The sequence below is a fragment of the Ahaetulla prasina genome, chromosome 7 (assembly GCF_028640845.1).
Source record: "Ahaetulla prasina isolate Xishuangbanna chromosome 7, ASM2864084v1, whole genome shotgun sequence".
Taxonomy (NCBI): domain Eukaryota; kingdom Metazoa; phylum Chordata; class Lepidosauria; order Squamata; family Colubridae; genus Ahaetulla; species Ahaetulla prasina.
The window spans coordinates 30,767,330-30,788,948 of NC_080545.1; the positions used below are offsets into that span (position 1 = coordinate 30,767,330).

Here is a 21,619-nt window from a genome sequence, read left to right on the forward strand (position 1 = left end):
CCTCCCTTCCTCCTACCTATCTATCTACACACACATGCACACATGCACACATGCACACATACATATATTTATATATGTTCACATATGCTCATATTTCTTTACAGAAATGCAGACACATTATAATGTTTTACTTAGAAATATAAGCTTCATTCATATATATATACATATACACATAGTGTGTGTATGTGTATATATATATATGTGAATAGATAGATAGATATAGATATAGTGATTTTTTTAAACTGCATGAATCACCATATTGCATATGTGAGATAAGTGTCTATACAAATCAAACAAATAAATTATAAATAAGTCCAATCAAAAATTGCAAAATAATATTTTTCAGTAGATTATAATTGAAAAAAGTAACTTATTGGAAAATGTCTGCTCACACTGTTTTTTTCTAGTTGGAACAGAAAATGTATATTTTGCAAGGGTTTAAATTTTCTAAGCTTGCAAATATCTATTATGTGGTTTTCCCAATTTTATTATTTTTTTTGCCATGTGATCCTTTGGAACAAAAGCTCTATGAAGCCTTCATATTTAAAAATATATTTAAAACTAGAATAGTGTTTGCAATACAACTGCTGGATATAATTACAATACAATTTGCCGGATATTGGCATGGTATATAATGCTAATTCTAACCAAGATATTACTGTATTTCTTTAACAATGTGCTTATAAAGATTTTTTTCTGACAAAGTAGACACAGCTGTATGAGACTTTTTATTTTACTTTTGTAATTCAGATTCTGTTAAAATTAGTCTTTTTAAATATCATTCAGATTCAGCTGTATCCCCCCAAAAGTTAGGCAAAAGACAAATTTCATACATAAAGAACTGCTCAAAGGATGTTCTTGATAAATATGCTTTTAGGCAGGTTTAAAATGTGAACTGCCAAAATTTTACAGCAAATCAGTCCCTGGCTAACTATCTTAAAGTTTGTTTCATACGTGTTTGATCCTAATGTGAACAAGTAACCACCAGGAAATCAATCAATATGAATATGAGATTTAAATAACTCTACTTCAGAATATCGAATTACAAATATACTTAGAAAAAAAATAACAATACATTCAAAGTGTCTTGGAACTGGATTGATTTTATTATAAATTATCAGTTTATTCTTATTTAAACATGCAAATGGAATAATCTAGCAGTTATAAATCTTATTGATTTTAAAATCAATATTGAAAATCAATCTTGAAAATAAAGTCTTAATCAGGCAAGAATTCTGAATATATTTGCTAATATAAAGAAGATAGGTCCCATGGAAAATGCACCACCATACAAAAAAGCAGGAGGTTTTCATGAGCAAGATTTCTTTTTTTTATTTTGTTTTATTTTCCCAATCACTTATTCAGACAATCCAGCAGATAAGTTTAAGACCTATCTTGAGTGCCTGTATAATTAGAATGGTGTAATTACATATTTAAATAAATATTTCTAGAATAGGCACTTTTGGGGACTATAAAAACATAAAGTGCCAGCCAGAATGCCTCCTTGTTGTAAGCCAAAATCAGAAAGTATAGAAAGTGTGTAGTAAAAGGTCTAACCTTTTAGCATAGAGATTTTAAAAAGTTGAAATCATGTCTGTCTTCGATGACCAGGGCAAAATATATGGCTACAATACTTGCTGGGTTTTCCTAACATGACATTATCTTTAATATGTAGAAAACACCTTGGGTTCTGTTTAGCTTCATAGTAGTATGCTGTGGACTGTGTGCTCCAAAATGGTGGATGAGATCAAAAGAAATGTAAACATGAATTCATTTAATTTATATTTTATTAGTATGAGACTGTAGAAAATGTGTAATATTTTTCTTCTATTATCATAGTAAAATTATAAATTGGTAATATTTTGCTATTATCATTATCAAAAGGGTTTTGAGATCTTCATGTAGCCAGGGAACCTCAAACTGTTTACCTACTTTTTAGAAAGAGCGTGACTTGAATTATATATATATGCCTTAGACTCTCCTACATGGCAGATGAGCAGAGATTACCGATAGCTCCTGTATTTACTGAGAGTTTTATTGATGTTTTATTGCAGTGGGATTACTTGCTGTTTCTAGGAGCATTAAAAGCTAGAGGTAAGACATGAATCAATCCAAGCCTTCCAGTGTGGGGTGGATAGCTGTCACAAACCCATCATAATATATAACATTCTCAAATACATCTGCATTTATGTAGCCACAATTATTGGTGGATAAACAAGAAAAAAGTAAAAAGTAAAATATTCAAGTTGAGATGAATCCCTGGTGAATCATTGCAGTTTCTTGATCATTTTGGAATTGTTCAGTTTCTTGCTTGCTCTGATGCATATGCTTGACTCTTGTGGAAAACATTGGTTTTTTTCTTCCTTACTTATAAATGAATCCTGTTGCAGGAATAATTTTATTTTACTTCTTCATTAGATGGAACATCTTCATAGAACCTCATTTATTTACTTTTATTTTGCAGAAAAGAGAATTCGATGTGGACAGTCTCAGCAAATCAGAATTGAGGATGCTTCTGAGTATTTTAGAAGGAGAGTTGGAAGCACGAGATCTTGTGATTGAAGCTTTGAGGGTATGTCATTTATTTATTATAGATACATTTTTCAGTCTAGAATGAAAAGTATTGCTCAGATGTATGATTCTAGTAATTATAGATGAATAATTAAATTTCAGTATCAGAATGGATGGTACTTGATGAACTCTGGAATTTCTGTTCAGACTCCATGATTGTTGGTATAGTGTTGGGGCAAGATCTTTCAAAAGATTATCCTGCAATGTTTGATTAAACAATACACTGATAATTAATGCAAAAAATACCGGGCAAGTTTTACTATGGTTAAGCCCTTTGAGACTCATAAATTCAAGTACCATTTCAATTTCTTGAAAAAATCTAGTAAGTAATTCATCAAAATCTTGCAAATTACTACCAAAATAATTTTTGTATATAACTAAAATCTTTCTCAGACCCATCCTCCCTCCACTTCACCTCCATCTCTCTACACACACACACACACACACACACACAAACACACCATTGCTATGGGGGGGGGGTAGAGGGTAAAAAACAGTAACAATGACCCGGCGGGTGGGCAGAGTCTTGAGCTGCCATCGCTACCAGTTCTCTGTACCACTGGCCGTCATTGCCACCGGATTGGCCGAACCGGTCTGAACTGGGAGAATTGCACCCCTGGTTTACACATATAGTGAATATTTTTTTTCTTTGAATAATTAAGTCATCATCTGGCTAACTTTATCTTGACATCTCAGTTTAGATAAGATTGTTGCATTTTTAATTCTAATTTCTTTTATCTTTTTACAATTCTTCAAGTGGCAAAAACATTAAAATTGTTCTCTTAGCTTGATCCAATTTAGTGTCTGTCATTCAATTTTAGCCATTTTCATCAATTAATGGCCTAGATACAGATATACCATCCTATTTGTATTAAAAACAATATTCAAGCAATGCTATTACTTAGGAAGTATTGCAACGCTTAGGTAGATGTACAGGAAGAAGCATAGCCATATTATACATTCTTTGTGTAAATGAAAGTGTGTTTTCAAATCTTCCTCTGCTTGCTAAAATTAATAGGAATATTAATGTCATCAACTGAGCATCAATGAAAATATTAGTGTTTAAAAATACAACTCTAAAATGGTTTGTGACTGACTCTGAAGCTATAAAACACAAACAACTTGTCAGAAAATCTTTAGTTTTAAATGCTGTTTCTGTGTCAGGCTTGAAGATTAACGTAGCCCACAGAAAATACACTGTGTTCCATAAATGGTAATGTTTCTCTAATGAAGCAGCATATGTATAATAACTCCTGAGAATTGCATATACTGTATAAGATGCATTATGTATACATTGTACATGGTTTTCTGTAGATAGGACATTCCATTCTTTATAAACCAGTTGCATTGTGTTTAAATTTTATCTTGTACGATTAGACAAGAAAAAATGTTTTATGACTACCAATACACTGCTTGGTGATGGTAGGAATACAAGAATATTTAGCAATTTTTCTTTTTTCTTTTTGTTACAATTTTTTGTTCCTTACTATTTATATTGATTGTTTCCTAATATGATTTGATTGCTTATTTGTACCCTATCATTAAGTGTTGTACCTTATGATTCTTGATGAATGTATCTTTTCTTTTTATGTTCATTGAGACAAATTCCTTGTGTGTCCAATCACACAGCCAAAAAAGAATTCTATTCTATTCTATTCTATTCTATTCTATTCTATTCTATTCTATTCTATTCTATTCTATTCTATTGATTTCATGTGGCCTTTCTTTACATAATATCTTAAGATATTGTTATAAAGTCTTGTTAAATTCAGAATCTGCCTTTTGATATGAAACAGAATCTAATATCAAGACCACATTGCAAGGAGTTTCAAATACTTTGACCCTAATCCTGAAATGAAATGCACAATCCTCAGAGACAATTATGGAACTTTTTTTCTGGGATAATTGAGTGTAATTTGATTGACTGCAGCATAGGGAAACTCCATAACTTTGTCTAATAGTAATAGTAAAGTAAAAATGCTAAAGTCTTTGACTTTATAGGTTATGTGTAAATTCTGATTTGTAAACTGGGAAATAATCTCAAAAATACACTATTTTTTTTTTCTCTCTAGAGAAAGATTCTCCTTTTACTTATTTGATTTAATCACACTTCTGCAAGCCCGGCTGCTAAGTGTGAAAAGTGCTTTTCAGATAATTTCTCAACTCATTATTTAGAATGATTATTTTTTGGCAGTTAGAAGTCCAGGTTGGTTTTCTGTAGATAGGACATTCCATTCTTTATAAACCAGTTGCATTGTGTTTAAATTTTATCTTGTACGATTAGACAAGAAAAAATGTTTTATGACTACCAATACACTGCTTGGTGATGGTAGGAATACAAGAATATTTAGCAATTTTTCTTTTTTCTTTTTGTTACAATTTTTTGTTCCTTACTATTTATATTGATTGTTTCCTAATATGATTTGATTGCTTATTTGTACCCTATCATTAAATGTTGTACCTTATGATTCTTGATGAATGTATCTTTTCTTTTTATGTTCATTGAGACAAATTCCTTGTGTGTCCAATCACACAGCCAAAAAAGAATTCTATTCTATTCTATTCTATTCTATTCTATTCTATTCTATTCTATTCTATTCTATTCTATTCTATTCTATTCTATTGATTTCATGTGGCCTTTCTTTACATAATATCTTAAGATATTGTTATAAAGTCTAGTTAAATTCAGAATCTGCCTTTTGATATGAAACAGAATCTAATATCAAGACCACATTGCAAGGAGTTTCAAATACTTTGACCCTAATCCTGAAATGAAATGCACAATCCTCAGAGACAATTATGGAACTTTTTTTCTGGGATAATTGAGTGTAATTTGATTGACTGCAGCATAGGGAAACTCCATAACTTTGTCTAATATTAATAGTAAAATAAAAATGCTAAAGTCTTTGACTTTATAGGTTATGTGTAAATTCTGATTTGTAAACTGGGAAATAATCTCAAAAATACACTATTTTTTTTTTCTCTCTAGAGAAAGATTCTCCTTTTACTTATTTGATTTAATCACACTTCTGCAAGCCCGGCTGCTAAGTGTGAAAAGTGCTTTTCAGATAATTTCTCAACTCATTATTTAGAATGATTATTTTTTGGCAGTTAGAAGTCCAGGTTGGTTTTTCTGTGTTCTGCTATTTCAAAATACTTAAAAAGGCATGTTGCCAAGAGACACAAAAGAGCAAAGAGTTGATTGAATAGAAAGAAGAAGGAATGAAATTCAACAGAATGTATAAGAGATGAGCCCAGAGGGTTAAGATTTTGAAACACAATTTAAAGAGGATAATTTTTGAGCTTGTTTGTGAAAATATTTTCAATTTTGAAGCCAAAGTTATAATCATACTTTATAATATGTAACACTTCTTTTGTGAAAAGCTAGAGATGTATAGGTTGCTTTAAAATCCATTCATTCTTCCTCCTTAATGAGACTGCATGTGTTGATACAATTATGTGCATGTGGGTGCGGGTGCAGGTGCGGGTACGTGTGTTAGGCTGAAACTGCATTTATTAAATTGCTTGGAAATTTGAAGATTTTTTTTTAGGAGAAAGACTAGCTTTTTCACCTGAAAAATGTTTTGGAGAAAATTGTTTGTTTGTTTGTTTGTATTCCACCTTTATTATTTTTACAAATAACTCAAGGCAGGAAACATACTCATACTATTGATATGCAATACTTGATCCTCGTATTTATGTAAAAAGTGGAAAATCCTATTATTATTCTTCATAACTAAATTTATGATTTAAACCAGACTTATAATTAGAGTCAACTTCATTGTTAATATTTTAGATATGAAAGACCATATGTATTGAATAAGAAAATTACAGAATAAAAAATTATTACAATAGATAGTAGCACTGCAAAATCATGAACAAAATCTTTAAAAGTAAAATATTGGAATGATTTGTCTTTAGGAATCTAGTATTATTTTTAAATGTACTACTTTAGTTTTTGAAATTGTGGGAAGAAAAATCCGGTCCGGTTTCAAGCTAGGAGAAAGATCCTAGAAATAAAATGGAGGCTGATTGGAAAGAAGGACTCTGTTTATTTAGATGCCAGAAACTTCAGTGGCAGAAACATGTTTGTTTGTTTATTTGCTTGTTTGTTTGTTTGTTTGTCAAATATGTACAAAATGACAAGTATAGGTATGAACATAAACATAAAGGAAGTAAATACAAATATATAGGGACAGTAAGACAGGGATGGTAGGCACACTGGTGCGCTTATGCATGCCCCCTTTTTCCCACCCATTTATGTTTCTAGAGTGACTGACAAAATGGCTGAATGAGTGGGTAGATATTTATAGGTTTCTGGGGAGTTGTGTTTGAGATGCTCCAGGGGGTTGTGCAAAGTAGTGAACTTTGTGTTTTACTGTTTCAGTGATGGTGGGTTAATCCTATTATGTCCCAAAGGTCATATCCTGTCCTTCTTAAACCCATCAACTGGAGCTGAAGGTGTTTTGTTTATGAATAGATTCACCCAAGTCATTCTTAATGGGCACAAAATATCCATCTCTAAAGATTTGAGGCTTCTACTGGAGGCTATTAAGAAAAACTGGGGCTGCTTTCTGTCTTTAAGAACATGTTTTCTCTATTCCTCCTTTGGGGAAATATTCTATCCTGCCTCTTTTTATATTAAGAATAAAGAATATTTTAATCTGGGAAGAGGGGCTTCCTACAAAATAAATAGCAATATTATTGTTCTCAATGTCGGGGGAAACGGCGGTCAGGATTGGGAAATCCTCTGGCTTGCCATAGGACCGAGTCTGCAAAGATTTCATGAGCCCCGCCTCCTGGTTCTGTTCCCCAGCTTTCGACTCGGTCCTTGCCAGGACCAGATGTGTCGTTGCGTTTTTCCATAGTACCTGTAAGCTTTAACTGCAATTATTTTTCTTTTACCTTGATTTTATTTTATTTTTGAATTTTGACACTCTACCAGTGTGAAAGGTTTTTCAACCCGATTCCGCTGAAGGCCGGTTTTTGTTAATTTTTTTCTTCGGCTGTCTTCAGTCTACCGGCACATTCCTGGGTCAGCGACCACGGGCTAGCCCCCAACGCGCGGCAAAAGGCTGGCTGTGTATTTTCGGCGCAGCGGAAAAGCGATTGCCTTTTTTTACTGTGAGCAACCGCCGAGGCGTTGGAGGCTTCCGCGCCTAAAATTATCGCCTTTAAAGCCGCAGCGGCTCCAATTAACCTGACAGGGGGGAGGAACTCCCCAAGCAGCCGCCAAGGCGCAAACGCTAACGATCACGCTGTTTGAGGGAAGGAATTCCCAAAGAGCCGTCAAGGCGCTGGAGGTTGCCGCACCGAGTTTCTTTTGCCTCTGAAGACGAAAGGGCTAGCGCTTAGGGCGTCAGAGGGAAAGAATCCCTCCATTTTCCCTTCAACTTTGCTTGGCAACTGGCGGCTGGCGAATCAGAGCTATAGGAGCTAAGCCCTCCCCCCGCCTTGTTTGTTGCAAATCGCGCCTGAAGCCCTCGAGGCTAGCGATTACTCTCTCAGCAGAGGTGCGAACGATTCCTCATTATATACATCGCGCTAGCAGCCGTTCTGTTTTGGCGAGCGATATTTTCAGCTTTATTCAAGGAGAGGCTTCTCATCAGATCAGGTCCCTCTCAGAAAAGGTCGTAAGTTAATTTTTCTTTCTGGTCTTTTTGGCGGGCAGAGAGCATTCAAGATGGTGGAAATTTCCAACAGCAAAGATCAGAGCCGCCATTTTAGTGATCCAGGAGCGGGCCCCTCAGGGAATATTCCCCAGGAGATGGCTAAAGGGGAGCCTGGCCCAGTTACCAAAGCCCCAAAATCTCATTTCAAAACAGAGGAACGACGCCACAAGGCAATGGAAAAAGCCATCAACAAATCTTTAAAAAAGACGAACAAGACTAATAGACCGGCTCAAAGGGAACCTCCACAGAGCGATAGGCCCTCTTCGGGTTTTTTGCCTTACCCCTCTCAAACCGATGCTGGAGCCTGGTCTCCTGACCGTGCAGCTTCAGTGACCTTGCCTCACTATTCCGAGGCTGCACCTCTATTTCAAACCTATCCTGATCAATCAGAGGCAGCATCTTTATTTCAACCGTTGCCTAATTCAAATTCCCTGAACATTGGTCAACGAGACTCTGCGACTCCAAATTTCCAATCCTTAGCAAGTCATTCTGAATGCAGGCTTCCAGAACACGACTACTGGCATAACAACCAGTTCTATGCCTGCCTTACCCATAAATACCGTGACTCAAACGCCACAACAACCCATCATACAGTTGCCAGAATCATTTCGCATGGTCATATCTCAGGCTATTTGACAGGGGATGTCCGAATATTTGCAACAGGGCCCTATCAATCCTCAGCAAGTTTCTCATTCGCAAAAACACATCTCCCATAACTCAGAGCCCATGAGTGAATTTCCTGAGCATGACCAAAGATGCGAGTATTCCCCTGTCTCTATTAATCAAGAATCTCTTTTGGGGGATGAGGACTCGAGGGAACTGGCAATGTCAGACGATGAAGGGCTAGCGCCCGATCAACCTGCCTTTGTGGGGTTATTCAAACCTCACCTTTTCCGTTCCCTGCTTTTCAAAGCACAGACCTCCACTGGGCTAGAATTGTCAAAATCGGATGCTACAGGTCAGGTGACACAGGACCCGTCAGGTCACTTGTTCACTGAGCCCACGGTGGTGTCAGAGGCCATTCCAGCTCCGAAACTTTTTGTTGACGTGGTCCAGAGGCAGTGGCAAAATCCAGGTTCTGGGTCTAACCCGAACGCGCTGGGCAAAATTTTTTATAACATAGCATCAGAATTCGATAAAATACTTCAAATTCCCACAGTAGATCCACCTATAGTGGCCCTGACGGCGAACTCGCACCCCACAAGTCCGGCTGATGAATCATTACGTCCAGAGGATAAACGTGCTGATCGCACGATTGTTAAAGGCCACCAAGCCTCCGCCTGGTCAATCAGGGCATCTACAGCTGCTTCCTTTTTCAACCGCTCGGCACTCCTGTGGATAAAACAGCTCCAGAAGAGAATTCCTTCTACAGATCTTTGGTCCCATCAAGACATAAACAAGGTGGTGGCCGCACTGGAATTCTCAGCAGACGCCTCACTCAATGCGGTGAGATTTTCAGCTAAAGCCATAGGCGCCGTGGTTTCGTCCCGTCGGCTTCTTTGGCTTCGGCACTGGCAAGCCGATACAAGAAGCAAGTGGCAGTTGGCAGCTTCCCCATTCGCGGGGACCAATCTCTTTGGAGCCTGCCTGGACCCTATTGTGGTGGAGACCAAAGATAAAAGGAAGATACTCCCTTCCCTCTCTCGAAGGGGAGAACTTCGCCATCAACCGTATTTTCAACCACAGCCATTTCGGACCTCTGAATCAGGAGGCTTCCGATCCCAATCACAACGCTTCTTTCCAGCCAGAGGGGCCCAACCTCGAGACAGCCAGGTCAGACCAGGGCCCCGGTTTTCCAACAGGAAACCCTTCCGGGGAGGGAGGGGTAGAGGATTTAGACGCTCCAAATAATACGCTAACTGGGTTTCCCATTGGCGCTCGATTAACGCATTTTTATGCTCAATGGGAAAACTCGATTTCTGACAGGTGGGTTAGAAACACCATTAAGTACGGTCTCTCCCTGGAATTCCGCTCCGACCCCCCGACGACTTTCTTACGTTGCCCTGTTTCACGCAATCCTTCCACGAGGTCTCTTGTTGAGGCCATCCGCCATCTGGCAATAAGGGCAATTCAGCCTGTGCCCTCAGAACAGCGAGGGTGCAGTTTCTACTCTCGTCTTTTCATAGTACCTAAGTCGTCAAGGGGCTGGAGGGCTATTCTTGATTTGAAGTCCCTCAATCGGCATATTGTCTATCACAAATTCAAAATGAATTCCCTCTGCTCCATTTTGGAGTGTATTCGACCTGGTGACCTCCTCTCATCCATTGACTTGATGGAGGCCTACCTCCATATCCCAATCCTCCCTGCTCATCGTAAATTCCTTCGTTTTTGTTATCACGGGCACCATTACCAGTACAGGGCTCTACCCTTTGGGCTGTCTTCAGCTCCTCGGGTCTTTACCAAGGTTTTGTTGGCCATTCTGGCCCGCATCCGTTTAGTTCCAATTAGGCTTCAAGCCTATTTGGATGATATATTGATTATGTCATCTTCCTGGGCTACAGCCGACCGAGATGTGTCCACCACTATCCAGATCCTCCAGGATCATGGTTTTTCTATCAACTGGGATAAGAGCCACCTTACCCCTTCCACTCGTATTGTTCACCTAGGCGCTGTGATTGACACGGCCCAATCAATGGTATTCCTTTCAACTGAAAGACAAGATAGTCTATCTAAATTAGCAATTAATTGTCAGTGGGTGGGACCTATTTCGCTACTGCGGTTATCCCAACTGCTGGGGAAAATGGTATCCACTTACGACATTGTCCCCTGGTCTCGTCTACACAGCAGACCTCTGCAGTGGTTCATGCTCCCACACCAACGGAAGCGTGTCAGCGCCTCCCTAAAGAAGGTTCTCCTTCCCGAGGAGGTTCGAATGTCCCTACATTGGTGGACTTCTCCAGCCATTGCCTGAGGGACCGTATTCAGGGAACCACCTCGTTTGACCATCACCACCGACGCCAGCCTCTTTGGCTGGGGAGCACACCTGGGACCTCATATGGCCCAGGGTCAATGGTCCACCCACGAAGCTCAGCACAGCATAAATTTTCTGGAACTACGGGCGATTCGCCTGGCATTAGAAGCATTCTCGACTCACATCACCAGTCAGGATGTTCTAATTTTAACGGACAATATCACGGCAAAGGCTCATGTGAATCGGATGGGCGGAACACACTCACAGTCCCTACTCCAGGAGGCTCTTATCCTAGGCTGTTGGGCAGAATCACATCTCAGGTCATTGAAGGCCGCCCATATAACAGGAGTTACCAACATTACAGCGGACTCCCTCAGTCGGGGTACGATCGATCAAGCGGAATGGGCTCTGACATCGGATCTGTTCGAGGACCTGGCTTCCCGGTTTGGACGGCCTCTGGTGGACCTATTTTCCTTCACCTCGAACCACCAGCTCCCAAGGTACTTCACTCGCTTCCCGTCCCGGGGCGTGGAAGCAGTGGATGCCCTGCGCAGCAGGTGGCCTCAGGGCCTCCTTTACGCCTTTCCTCCACTACCCCTGATTCCCAGAGTGATTCGCAAACTTCTGGAAGAGAGGGCCGAATTGCTACTTGTAGCCCCATACTGGCCCAGGAGGCCTTGGTTTGCGGATCTGCTTGCTCTGTCGGTACAAGACCCATGGCGCATACCGGGGAGCAGAGTAGCCCTCTGCCAGGGACCGCTTCGACATCCAGAACCACAATGACTCTCACTGACCGTTTGGAGGTTGAGTGGCTCCTCTTAGAAGACGCCAGGGTTCCCTCCAAGGTTACACCTATGATTCAAGCGGCCCGTCGCGAATCTACGTCCCGTATTTACCAAGCGACTTGGCGAACCTTTGTTGCCTGGTGTGAAGCTCGATCCAGGTCAGCTACATCGGCTTCCATTCTTCACGTATTGGAATTCCTACACGACAGCTTCGAAGCCGGTCTCGCACCAAACACGCTAAGACGACAACTAGCAGCCATATCATCGATATTTACCTGCGGATCATCTCATTCCCTGTCTAGGGAACCTCTTCTACGCGATTTTCTCCGTGGAGCAGCAAACCTGAGACCTCCGGTGGTCCACCGTTTTCCTTCGTGGAGTTTACACAAAGTTCTGTCAGCTTTGAACCATTCGAACCATTGAGGGAAGTCTCTCTCCATTTTCTCTCCTTCAAGGTTTCCTTTCTGATAGCCATTACATCGGCCCGGAGAGTCTCGAAACTGTCAGCACTATCCATTCGTCGGGATCTGTGCGTTTTTCACAAAGACAGGGTGGTCTTACGTTTGGACCCTACTTTCCTCATGAAAGTTAACACGATTTTTCATCGCATACAAGAACTAATTCTACCTAACTTCTGTCTGAATCCTCAAAGACCGCAAGAGTTTATCTGGCACACTTTAAACGTCCGCAGGGCATTAAAGATTTACATTCATCACACTGAATCAATACGCAAAACGGAGGCCCTCTTCATATCTTTTCAGCCCGCATCTCTTGGAACGAGAGTCACCAAGTCAGTTCTCTCTAGATGGATCAGAGCCACTATAATCACGGCTTATGAAAAGCAGGCTCTGCCAGTTCCTCGACACATTTTGGCACACTCCACCAGGAGTTCCTCCACCTCGGCGGCCTGGGCTACTCAGGCATCTCTCGAAGAGATATGTAGGGCAGCGGCATGGTCTAATCCGACGGCCTTTATTCGACATTATCGACTGGACACGTACGCGTCCTCTGATGCCGCCTTTGGAAGATGGGTACTCCAGGCAATCCATGAAGATTCTGAACAACCTTGTCGGCCTTCTCCCGCCCGGACAGACATATAACTTTGGTATGTCCCAATCCTGACCGCCATTTCCCCCGACATTGAGAACGGGCGTTGGCTTACCTGAATGCCCCTTCTATGAGAGGGGGAAACGGCGGTCAGTCCCACCCTTTTATATCGGCCGACTAGGGGGGCCATCGGGGTGGGTGAACACTATCGTTTTCAGCACGACACATCAGTCTGCGTCCACGTCCTCGCCGAAAGCTGGGGAACAGAACCAGGAGGCGGGGCTCATGAAATCTTTGCAGACTCGGTCCTACGGCAAGCCAGAGGATTTCCCAATCCTGACCACTGTTTCCCCCTCTCGTAGAAGGGGCGTTCAGGTAAGCCAACGCCCGTTTTGATCTTTGTCCTTGATGTTCTTTAAAGTATTATGTACAGTATGCTTGGGCTGAGTGGTGGGTTTCAAAAATTTTTACTACCAGATCTGTGGGTGTGGCTTGGTGGGCGTGGCATGGCTTGGTGGGCATGGTAGGGGAAGGATCCTGTAAAATCTCCATTCCCTCCCCAATCCAGGGGAAGGTTACTGCAAAATCCCTATTTCTTCCCCATCAGCTGGGACTTGGGAGGCAGAGACTAGATGGGGTTGGGGCCAGTCAGAATTTTTACTACCGGTTCTCAGAACTACTCAAAATTTCTACAGAAATTTCTACAGAACTGGTCAGAACCTGCTGAAACCCACCTCTGCTTGGGTTAGAGCCAGTATCTTTGAAGGCTTTGGAAGAAACTAAATAGCAATGTAATAAAAATTGATTTTGAGTATTACTATTGGTGTCAGGAAGAAGAATTGTTTTGTACTTTTATTTCATTGGATTTTTGGAATTGTTTTTCCCTGTTTCATCCTTGTCATTGGGTTAAATATGTAGTTGTTAAATACATATTTATGTTTCGATGAACAATTTATTATATGCTTTTTAGATGCTGTTTTTCCAAATACGTGTCATTTTTGTTTGCAGATGTCCTGAATGTATTTTTTAATGTGTGCATTTCATGATGGCATAAAAAAATATTTGTTTTTAAAATGTAGTCTTAAATAATTTATCTGTTCCTCCTAGTCAGGAGTAATCATTTCATGGTAGCTGTTCCAGTTATTCAGAATTCCCTTAGGCTTATTAATGCTGGGCCCTTCTTTTTTTTCCAGAAGGCAGGTTACACACAATGGGTTAGAATACTTTTGATTTCCCATGAAAGTCTAATGTTTGCTGACTCTGCATTATTCATCTGAGAATATGGTTTTATTGTATTACATTGGAGTGTTTTAATTTTTTAATGCATTTAATTATTAGTGGACATTTATATATATATTGTGTGTGCATGTGTATGTGTGTATTGCAACCATCTCCCTTGGCCAATAAACCCTGCCAAGTTTTAGATGTAAATTTTGCTGAATCAACATAACACAGAAGCCAATGACCCTAATTATATATTATGCCAGAATATGTATAGCAAAACATAGCCTGCCCTCTCTCTGTCCAGGGTTGTGTTTCCCTCTCCTCCCCTGCAGTCACTATATCAGTTATCAGTGAAATAGGAGCCCCAACATTTTTGTAGTGATGAGCATACAGTACTGGAATTTTGAGAGATGTAATGGTGGCTTTCACAACATGGCTGCCATGGAAGGAAGAATTTCCCATTACCATGCAACTGTTAATGGTGGTCATTATACACACAAACAACAAAATGCCAGTGACAAAATATGCCCCCTTCTCTACTCCATTTCTCAGTTAATCCCTTGAGATTAAAGACAATTTGTTTCAGAATTTGCTCAAGGCAGAACTATAATGGAACTCAGATTCTATGGATCTTATGATCAACCCCAAATTTTTGCTCAGAAGATAAACCCTATAATTGAATACAAGAGATAGGTTTCCACCTCCAAAGCCAAACAGTATACCTAGCTATGAAAGCACAGAAATATTTGACAACATTAACACCTTCCACCAACAGGAAAAAAACAGCCAGGTAAAACAAATCTACATACCTACCTACAATACATAAAATCTAGACAAAACATTCTATCTCATTTTATACCAATACTAAAAAATTATGGAATACTTTGAACATTGCATTAAAAAAAAACTACACATAATGAGAGATGAACAGCACAGGCAGTACACAGGCAGTACCCTGAGACTTTTCCGACAATCAGTCTGAACTTCTAGTTCATTGTCTTCTGTCCACCAGCATATCTTTTTAAAGATAGTGGACAAATTTTATATAGATAGTGGGTACATTGGGTTACATTTTTATTTGAGGGATTATAAGAAATCAAAGGTATTCTTTGTAATAGAAGTATCATTTGTAGCATTCTATCCTCCCAAAAAAATCTTAAAAAGAAATCAGGTGAACTAGAAAGCCATGAAAAGAAACATTCCTAGAGGCAAATAGGTGTCTATAGTTCCTATGTTGGATTCCCAGACTTAGGAAATTACAAAGGCTAGATATGAATTTGTCATATGGATGTTATTGCAAATAATAACACACTTTTCTTGGTGGACACATTTATTTGTCAAGCATAGAGTAAATGCATTGCCAGTTTCAGCCATGACTATAGAAAAATAAGAACCATAAATAAATACCTGTGGGTGCCAGCTGGCACATTCTAACATAAATTTAATAAAATAGCCCAAAATTCAGGGGTGTAGCTCTATAAGGTACTTATGGAAGGTAGTTATTAAAATCAACTAAGACATTTTGTCCTTTTGGTTAAGTTTACATTAAAACGTTTTCCCCCTCACAGCAAAATGGCATTAATTTGCAATTATCTTTGCTTTGGTTGTTTTTAAAAAGATGTCTTTGTTATTAAGAATCACAGTTTGTGTATGCAACAAATAATTGCCTAAACCCAAACTAAATAATAGGCTGTCAGGAATTTGCTCAGAATATCACTGCTTTTTAAAGCAGCTCGGGCAGACAGCTAGGGAAATTACTTCAAAACTTGTGAATTGATTTCTAGAGCTGAAAGTTCTTACTTGATAATGGCCTATAACTTAATAGATACTTGAATTCGTTGACCTTGGTTCAGTTTATTTGATAGCTGGAAACGCGAAGCTTCCCATGTAGATTGCTAAAATAATATGTCAGGTTCCTCTATTGAATATTTTGAAATAAGAGGTGGATCTCTAACTAAGAGTCACGTGGTAACCTAAATTCTAGGTCAGATCTAGGAAACGATTTCAAATAAGTCATCTTTTCAATATAAAAAAATATTCCTTTCTACAGGTAATTCCCAAGTTATGACAATTCACTTAGTGACCATTTGAAGTTACGAACTAAATGCCTTAAGTTTATGTTTATGACAAAGTCCCTAAATTATGAACGTTGCAGCACCATGGCAGTCATACACACTTACAAACAACCACAGAGCCTCTGCAACATTAGCCCTGCCTATCCCTCCCCCCCACCTGCAGGTCTCTACAGGCACTAGATCTGCAGATACCCAATTTGCGAAGATCTAGGGAGCCTTCAGTTTCTTGCCTGTTGGGTGCTTCAGGCCTTCAGTGCGCTTGCAGAGAATGGAAGCTTAAAAGTACTGCAAGATCACGCGAGATCAGCAGTGCAAGATCTCCGTTCTCATTGGCAAAGGGTTGAGGAGGCCTTTGCTGAGAAGAACAGAAGCCCGAAGGGTTGCAAGCAGCCATCCCAGCCTCTGTTCTCATTGGCAAAGGTTTTTTGCAAAAATGACCAAACCCTATAGGGATGCAATCTCTCATCCCTGTAGGCCTGGGCAAGCCTTTGCTCCAAGTCAAAGCATGGCAAAGAGGCTGGAGAGGAGCCAGGTCCCTTGATCATCGAGAGCCAAGTAAGGTAAGTGACCCGGTCAGGTAGGATGGGGGTGGGGAAGCATGAGATAGCTCAATGGGTTGGGGAAAGCTGTAGGGTCCCCATGGTTTTCCCTAACCTGAGATACCTTATATGCACATAACGACACACACATTTGATTAGCAAATGCATGGGCAAAAACAGAGTGATCATGTTTGAGTTACATGATTCACTCCTACGAATCCTTGCGTTACAAATGTAATTGGCAGGCTACATTACATTTGTAACTTGAGAACTACCTGTATTACACAGCCAACCCATGTTATTCAAGCACAGGATTACTAAGGAATAGGAAAAAGCTTTGACTTCCAACCCGGCACTCAATTTTTCTTTCCTGATATTAATAAAGGAGATACTTCCTTTTTTTTTCTCCTTCCCTCTCTTAATGTTATCTGAATAACCAAAATTCACAGAGTCTGTAGAAACAGTTTTAGTTGGCTCTTCTGTAGCCACCCTGTTTCATGGTCATCCATCAGTCCTGTCAACTGGGGATATTGCACCAACAATTGACATTCTCCAGGTATCACTGGCTCCATTGGTAACTCTTTTCTAGGAATGATGACTACTTCAAAATAAACATAGCAGTGCTGATGATGAAACCCTGATTAAAAAGCAGTCTGCAAAACAAGCCTTCAAAGAGCTTCTTGCTAACTACAGATTATATAGTTAGCCCTCATTTAGCAACCACAAGTAAGTATGGCAGCTTGGTCATTAGGTGAAGCTATCACTAAGTAAAACCATGGCTGTGTTTGTCATAAAATTCAGCTTTCTGCTTTATTCATGTTTTTCATACCTGTGAATGGTTGCTAAACAAGGCAGTTCTGCATGAGAACTATCTGTACGTCCATCAACAAATTAATCCTGGACAGAAGTAATTGTGTCCATTGTGTTTAGTACAGTTGCAATTTCTTACCAATTGTAGATGAACATACCAAGATCACAAAATGCTCGAACTGAGTTTCTATTTTAAGCTGTTCTTTTATGGAGGGCAAGCATTTCAGTCCCTGGCTTTCATTATCAAAATTTAAGAGTAGAGAGTTAGAACATTGCTCAGTCTGCTTAATAGCTCTCACCTTTGCCAGCCAGTATGTTCTGCCATTCTGGCAAGAGATGATGTTTATTGTCTACTCCTAACAGTTTGGAAAACTGCTTTAGACTGGTAAGGCAGGAACTTGGTATTGAGGCTATGAGGGACAGGAGATACAGCCACTATCAAGAAAACAGCCTGATAAAAAAAGACTGAGTCTATGGCAGGAATGTGAGATGAGTAAACATATCAGACAAATGTCTCTGGAGATTCTCAGTCATCCAGGTCACATTTGTCCTAAGATGCTTTTTCAGGAAGCAACTGGACTTTCTGTTTTTTCTTTGAAGATGTTTTGCTTCTCATCCAACAAACTTCTTTAGCTTCTGAAAAATCAGAAAGTCCAATTGCCTCTTGAAAAAGCATCTCTGGGGTTATCAGACAAATCTTTCCCTAGTTCTCAGGGATAAAGAGAGGGAAGGGGGAAGTGCATTCAGACTTGCAAGATCTTGATACTATAGCTTTACAATAAAAGTACTGGCTATATGGCACTGGATATCAAGCCTGATCTAGAACTTGAGAGCTGATATTTATATTAGTCTTTCCAACTCCTGTATGAAAATTCCAGAATTATCCTGAGACTGTCTACATATTAAATGTGTGCTCTAATTTAGATGAAGGTCTTCCGTTTAAATTTCAATGTAACTTTAATATATTTTTATGAAATTTACCCACATTGGTAAATGAAAAATGGGATGTGTCCATGAGTAACTCCTGTCTTCATTAGAGATCATACCAAGATTTAGGATTACCCTTGTGCTGGATTATTATGCAAAGAAATGTAGCTGTAGTGACCCTCAACATTCATATCCACTTTTGTTGTTGCTTGAAAAACTGAGTATCTCTTAATAAATATTTAATGAATAGAAAAACCCTTCCCTGTCTTGAGTGGCTTTGTTTTAAATTTGAAATTGGTCCTTTTGAAGCATTTCAAAACATATCTCAATAAATTAATGCATGCACACATAGAGGGAGAATGAATATTGATGCCTAGACAATCCTGGGACCTGTTGGGTCATGCTTTGAGAAGTAGTAGTACAGTCTGATGTAACCATAATTAATATTAAATGTTAGACTAACTATATATTTTTTATACCAGTGCTGGATGGAACAATAGATCCTGGATTTTTTTTACACATTCTTTAGGTTACCAGATTTTAGGTACTTTGATTCCAAAATTGTAGCAGTATAATGCATCATATAGGCTAAATTGGGAGGTGGGGTTACAAACAAACAAACAGACAGACAGACAGACAGACAGACAGACAGACAGACAGACAGACAGACAACTCTACTAAAATGAGAGTTTTAGTAGCAGACAGAGCTTTAGAAGACAAGCCATGCATTGATTTTGGAATGCATATAATATAGTTAAGATCTTTGTCAAATGAAGCCTAGAATGAAAAGTCTGTCTAGTTTTTACAGTCTTTCAGAGTACAAACATTACATCTTGAATAAGTTATATATGAATATTTTGAGCACTATCAGTTTTACTGATTGAAATCAAAATTATACATTGGATCAGGAAGCCAAGAAGCAGTGAGCTCAGTAAGCCAAAATACTGCTTTAGTCTTTGATTTGAAAAATGATATGATTCTCATATTGAACTAATTAAGGATTTTTTTTTTTATTAAACAAGAGTATTCTTTTCTTCCATGAGCTGCATTTTCTGTTGACTTCAGTCCGTGAATGTTGCCCAAAGTACATATTATTTAATGTCAGGCTTTCTATAGCTGACTTTTTAAGACACCTGCTGCAATTTAATCTGTCTTCTTGGGCAGCCAAAATTACTCATGAACTTTGCTTTCATTCTCTTCTTGTTTCTAACTAGCACCTGCCCTTTGACAGAGGCTACTACATTAGAATGGAGGAAGTGATTCAAGCAAGATATAGGGGTTTATATGCATATAACTGAATATTCTTTTTCCAAGGTAGTTGCTCTCTGTCTTTCATGATATACTAAGAAGAATTCTTAAGTCAAATTAAATTTGAGAGAATTTTGAATCTGGAAAATTATGCCTAACCATTTTTAGTGTTATCTGGACCAGGTGTGAAATTTACTTACCTTCCCTACTAGTTCGGCAATGTGCATGCACCACGCGTGCGTACTCCGCTTGCTCGCGCCATTGTCTACACATGCACAAAACCTTCTGTGTATGCGCAGAGCCTTAAAATGTTGCAGAAAAAGTGATGTCATGATGTCTGCATGGGTGGGAGGAGCCTCCCGCAGCTGCTGCTACCGGTTCGCCAGAGCCGGATAGAACCAGCTGGATTTCACCCCTGATCTGGACGTAAGTAAAGCAATTATCTCTTGTGATAGCAAAGATGAAATCTAATGGCAACAGTCAAATGGAACTTGAGAATCTCACTGCAATAAATGATACTTAGGGGGCTTCATTTTTTGTTTATAAATAGTGTATTAATTTTAAAATCCAAACTGTTCCACAAGTGCTTGCCAGTTTAAAAAAAAAGGAAAATATTTACAAAATTAATTATTATTCAAAACACAGTAGAGGATTCCACTGAAAGTATAGCAATAAAGCATATAATTTACCCTTTTATTCAATTATCCTTTGGAAGTAATAAAGCTGCTTTAACCTCATAAATGAAACTAAGGAATAAGAAAGGCAGATCTCCCTAGAATAATTCTTGAAACTTTTTATTGCCTCAGTGAAAGCAATTGCCTATTCTACAGCACTTGCCATGTTCATTGTTGGAAGAAACAGAGCAGAGCATCAGCAGGTAGCTTGAAATGTTTGTGGAAAAACAAGTTATTCTTGACATATGTGGGCCCCACACTCTTTACACACATAATTTCTTGTATATCTTTGGAATTGAGATAAATGCATTACTTACCTTAAGACGGGCAACTTTACAACCTGTGGACTTAACTCTCAGAATTCCTAATCTAGCATTAGAGTTATGGTTGGCTCAGGAATTCTGGGAGTTGAAGTCCACAATTCTTCAACTTCCAGAATAATTGCCCACCATAGTTGCCCACTCCTGCTTTAAAGAATGCACTAAAACAGATACCATCATTATCATCTCATGGACAAAATGGATAAACAATATAAATTTAATAAGAAATAAATAAAATATTAAATAGATGACAGTTCTGTATCTGGGACGAAGCTGCTCCATAGTGCTCATCTGGTTTCTCTTTAGATTGTGTAATTGTTTTGCAATATTTCAAAATAGATAAATTTACTTATTCTCCTCTTAGGATTTGAAAATGGGTGTTCTATATCTCAGCCTCAGCAATAGAAAAACTTGACTGATCCCCAGATTGGTCAAGTAGAGTTTGGGAATTGGGTGGAGGACTACCAGAGATGCCTGGGTCATCTGACAAAAAGGCAATGACAAAGCATTTTGATTTGCTGCCAAGAAAACTATATGGGTACAAACATGTATTTACCAAGGCTTTGTGTTTGTCTCAAAAAAAGTATTTACCGGTACTTTTTAAGTCATGGAATAAAAATCAACTGGTTGATATAGTGAAAAGCCATGTTGCAACCATTTCAGCCCTACAGTCAATGATTCCAAATTATCAAATTGATAGATGCATTGGAAGTTGTTCCATTGAAGTTAAAGAGAAAAAAGTGGTGATATGGTAAATATTTAAAATTTATTCATTATGGGGAGGGGTAATCAAGGAGTATCCTTCCCATAACATCA

At 39.0% G+C, this 21,619-nt stretch overlaps 1 protein-coding gene across 1 annotated transcript in view; it reads left to right on the forward strand.

Annotated features, from left to right (window-relative positions):
* The window catches only part of CTTNBP2 (cortactin binding protein 2), a 122,440-nt gene that overhangs the window by 14,522 nt on the left and 86,299 nt on the right, over positions 1–21,619 (forward strand). The window contains exon 2 of the mRNA XM_058190212.1: positions 2,465–2,572. Within this exon, the coding sequence (XP_058046195.1) occupies positions 2,465–2,572 (108 nt within the window). The remainder of the gene's footprint in view (positions 1–2,464; positions 2,573–21,619) is intronic.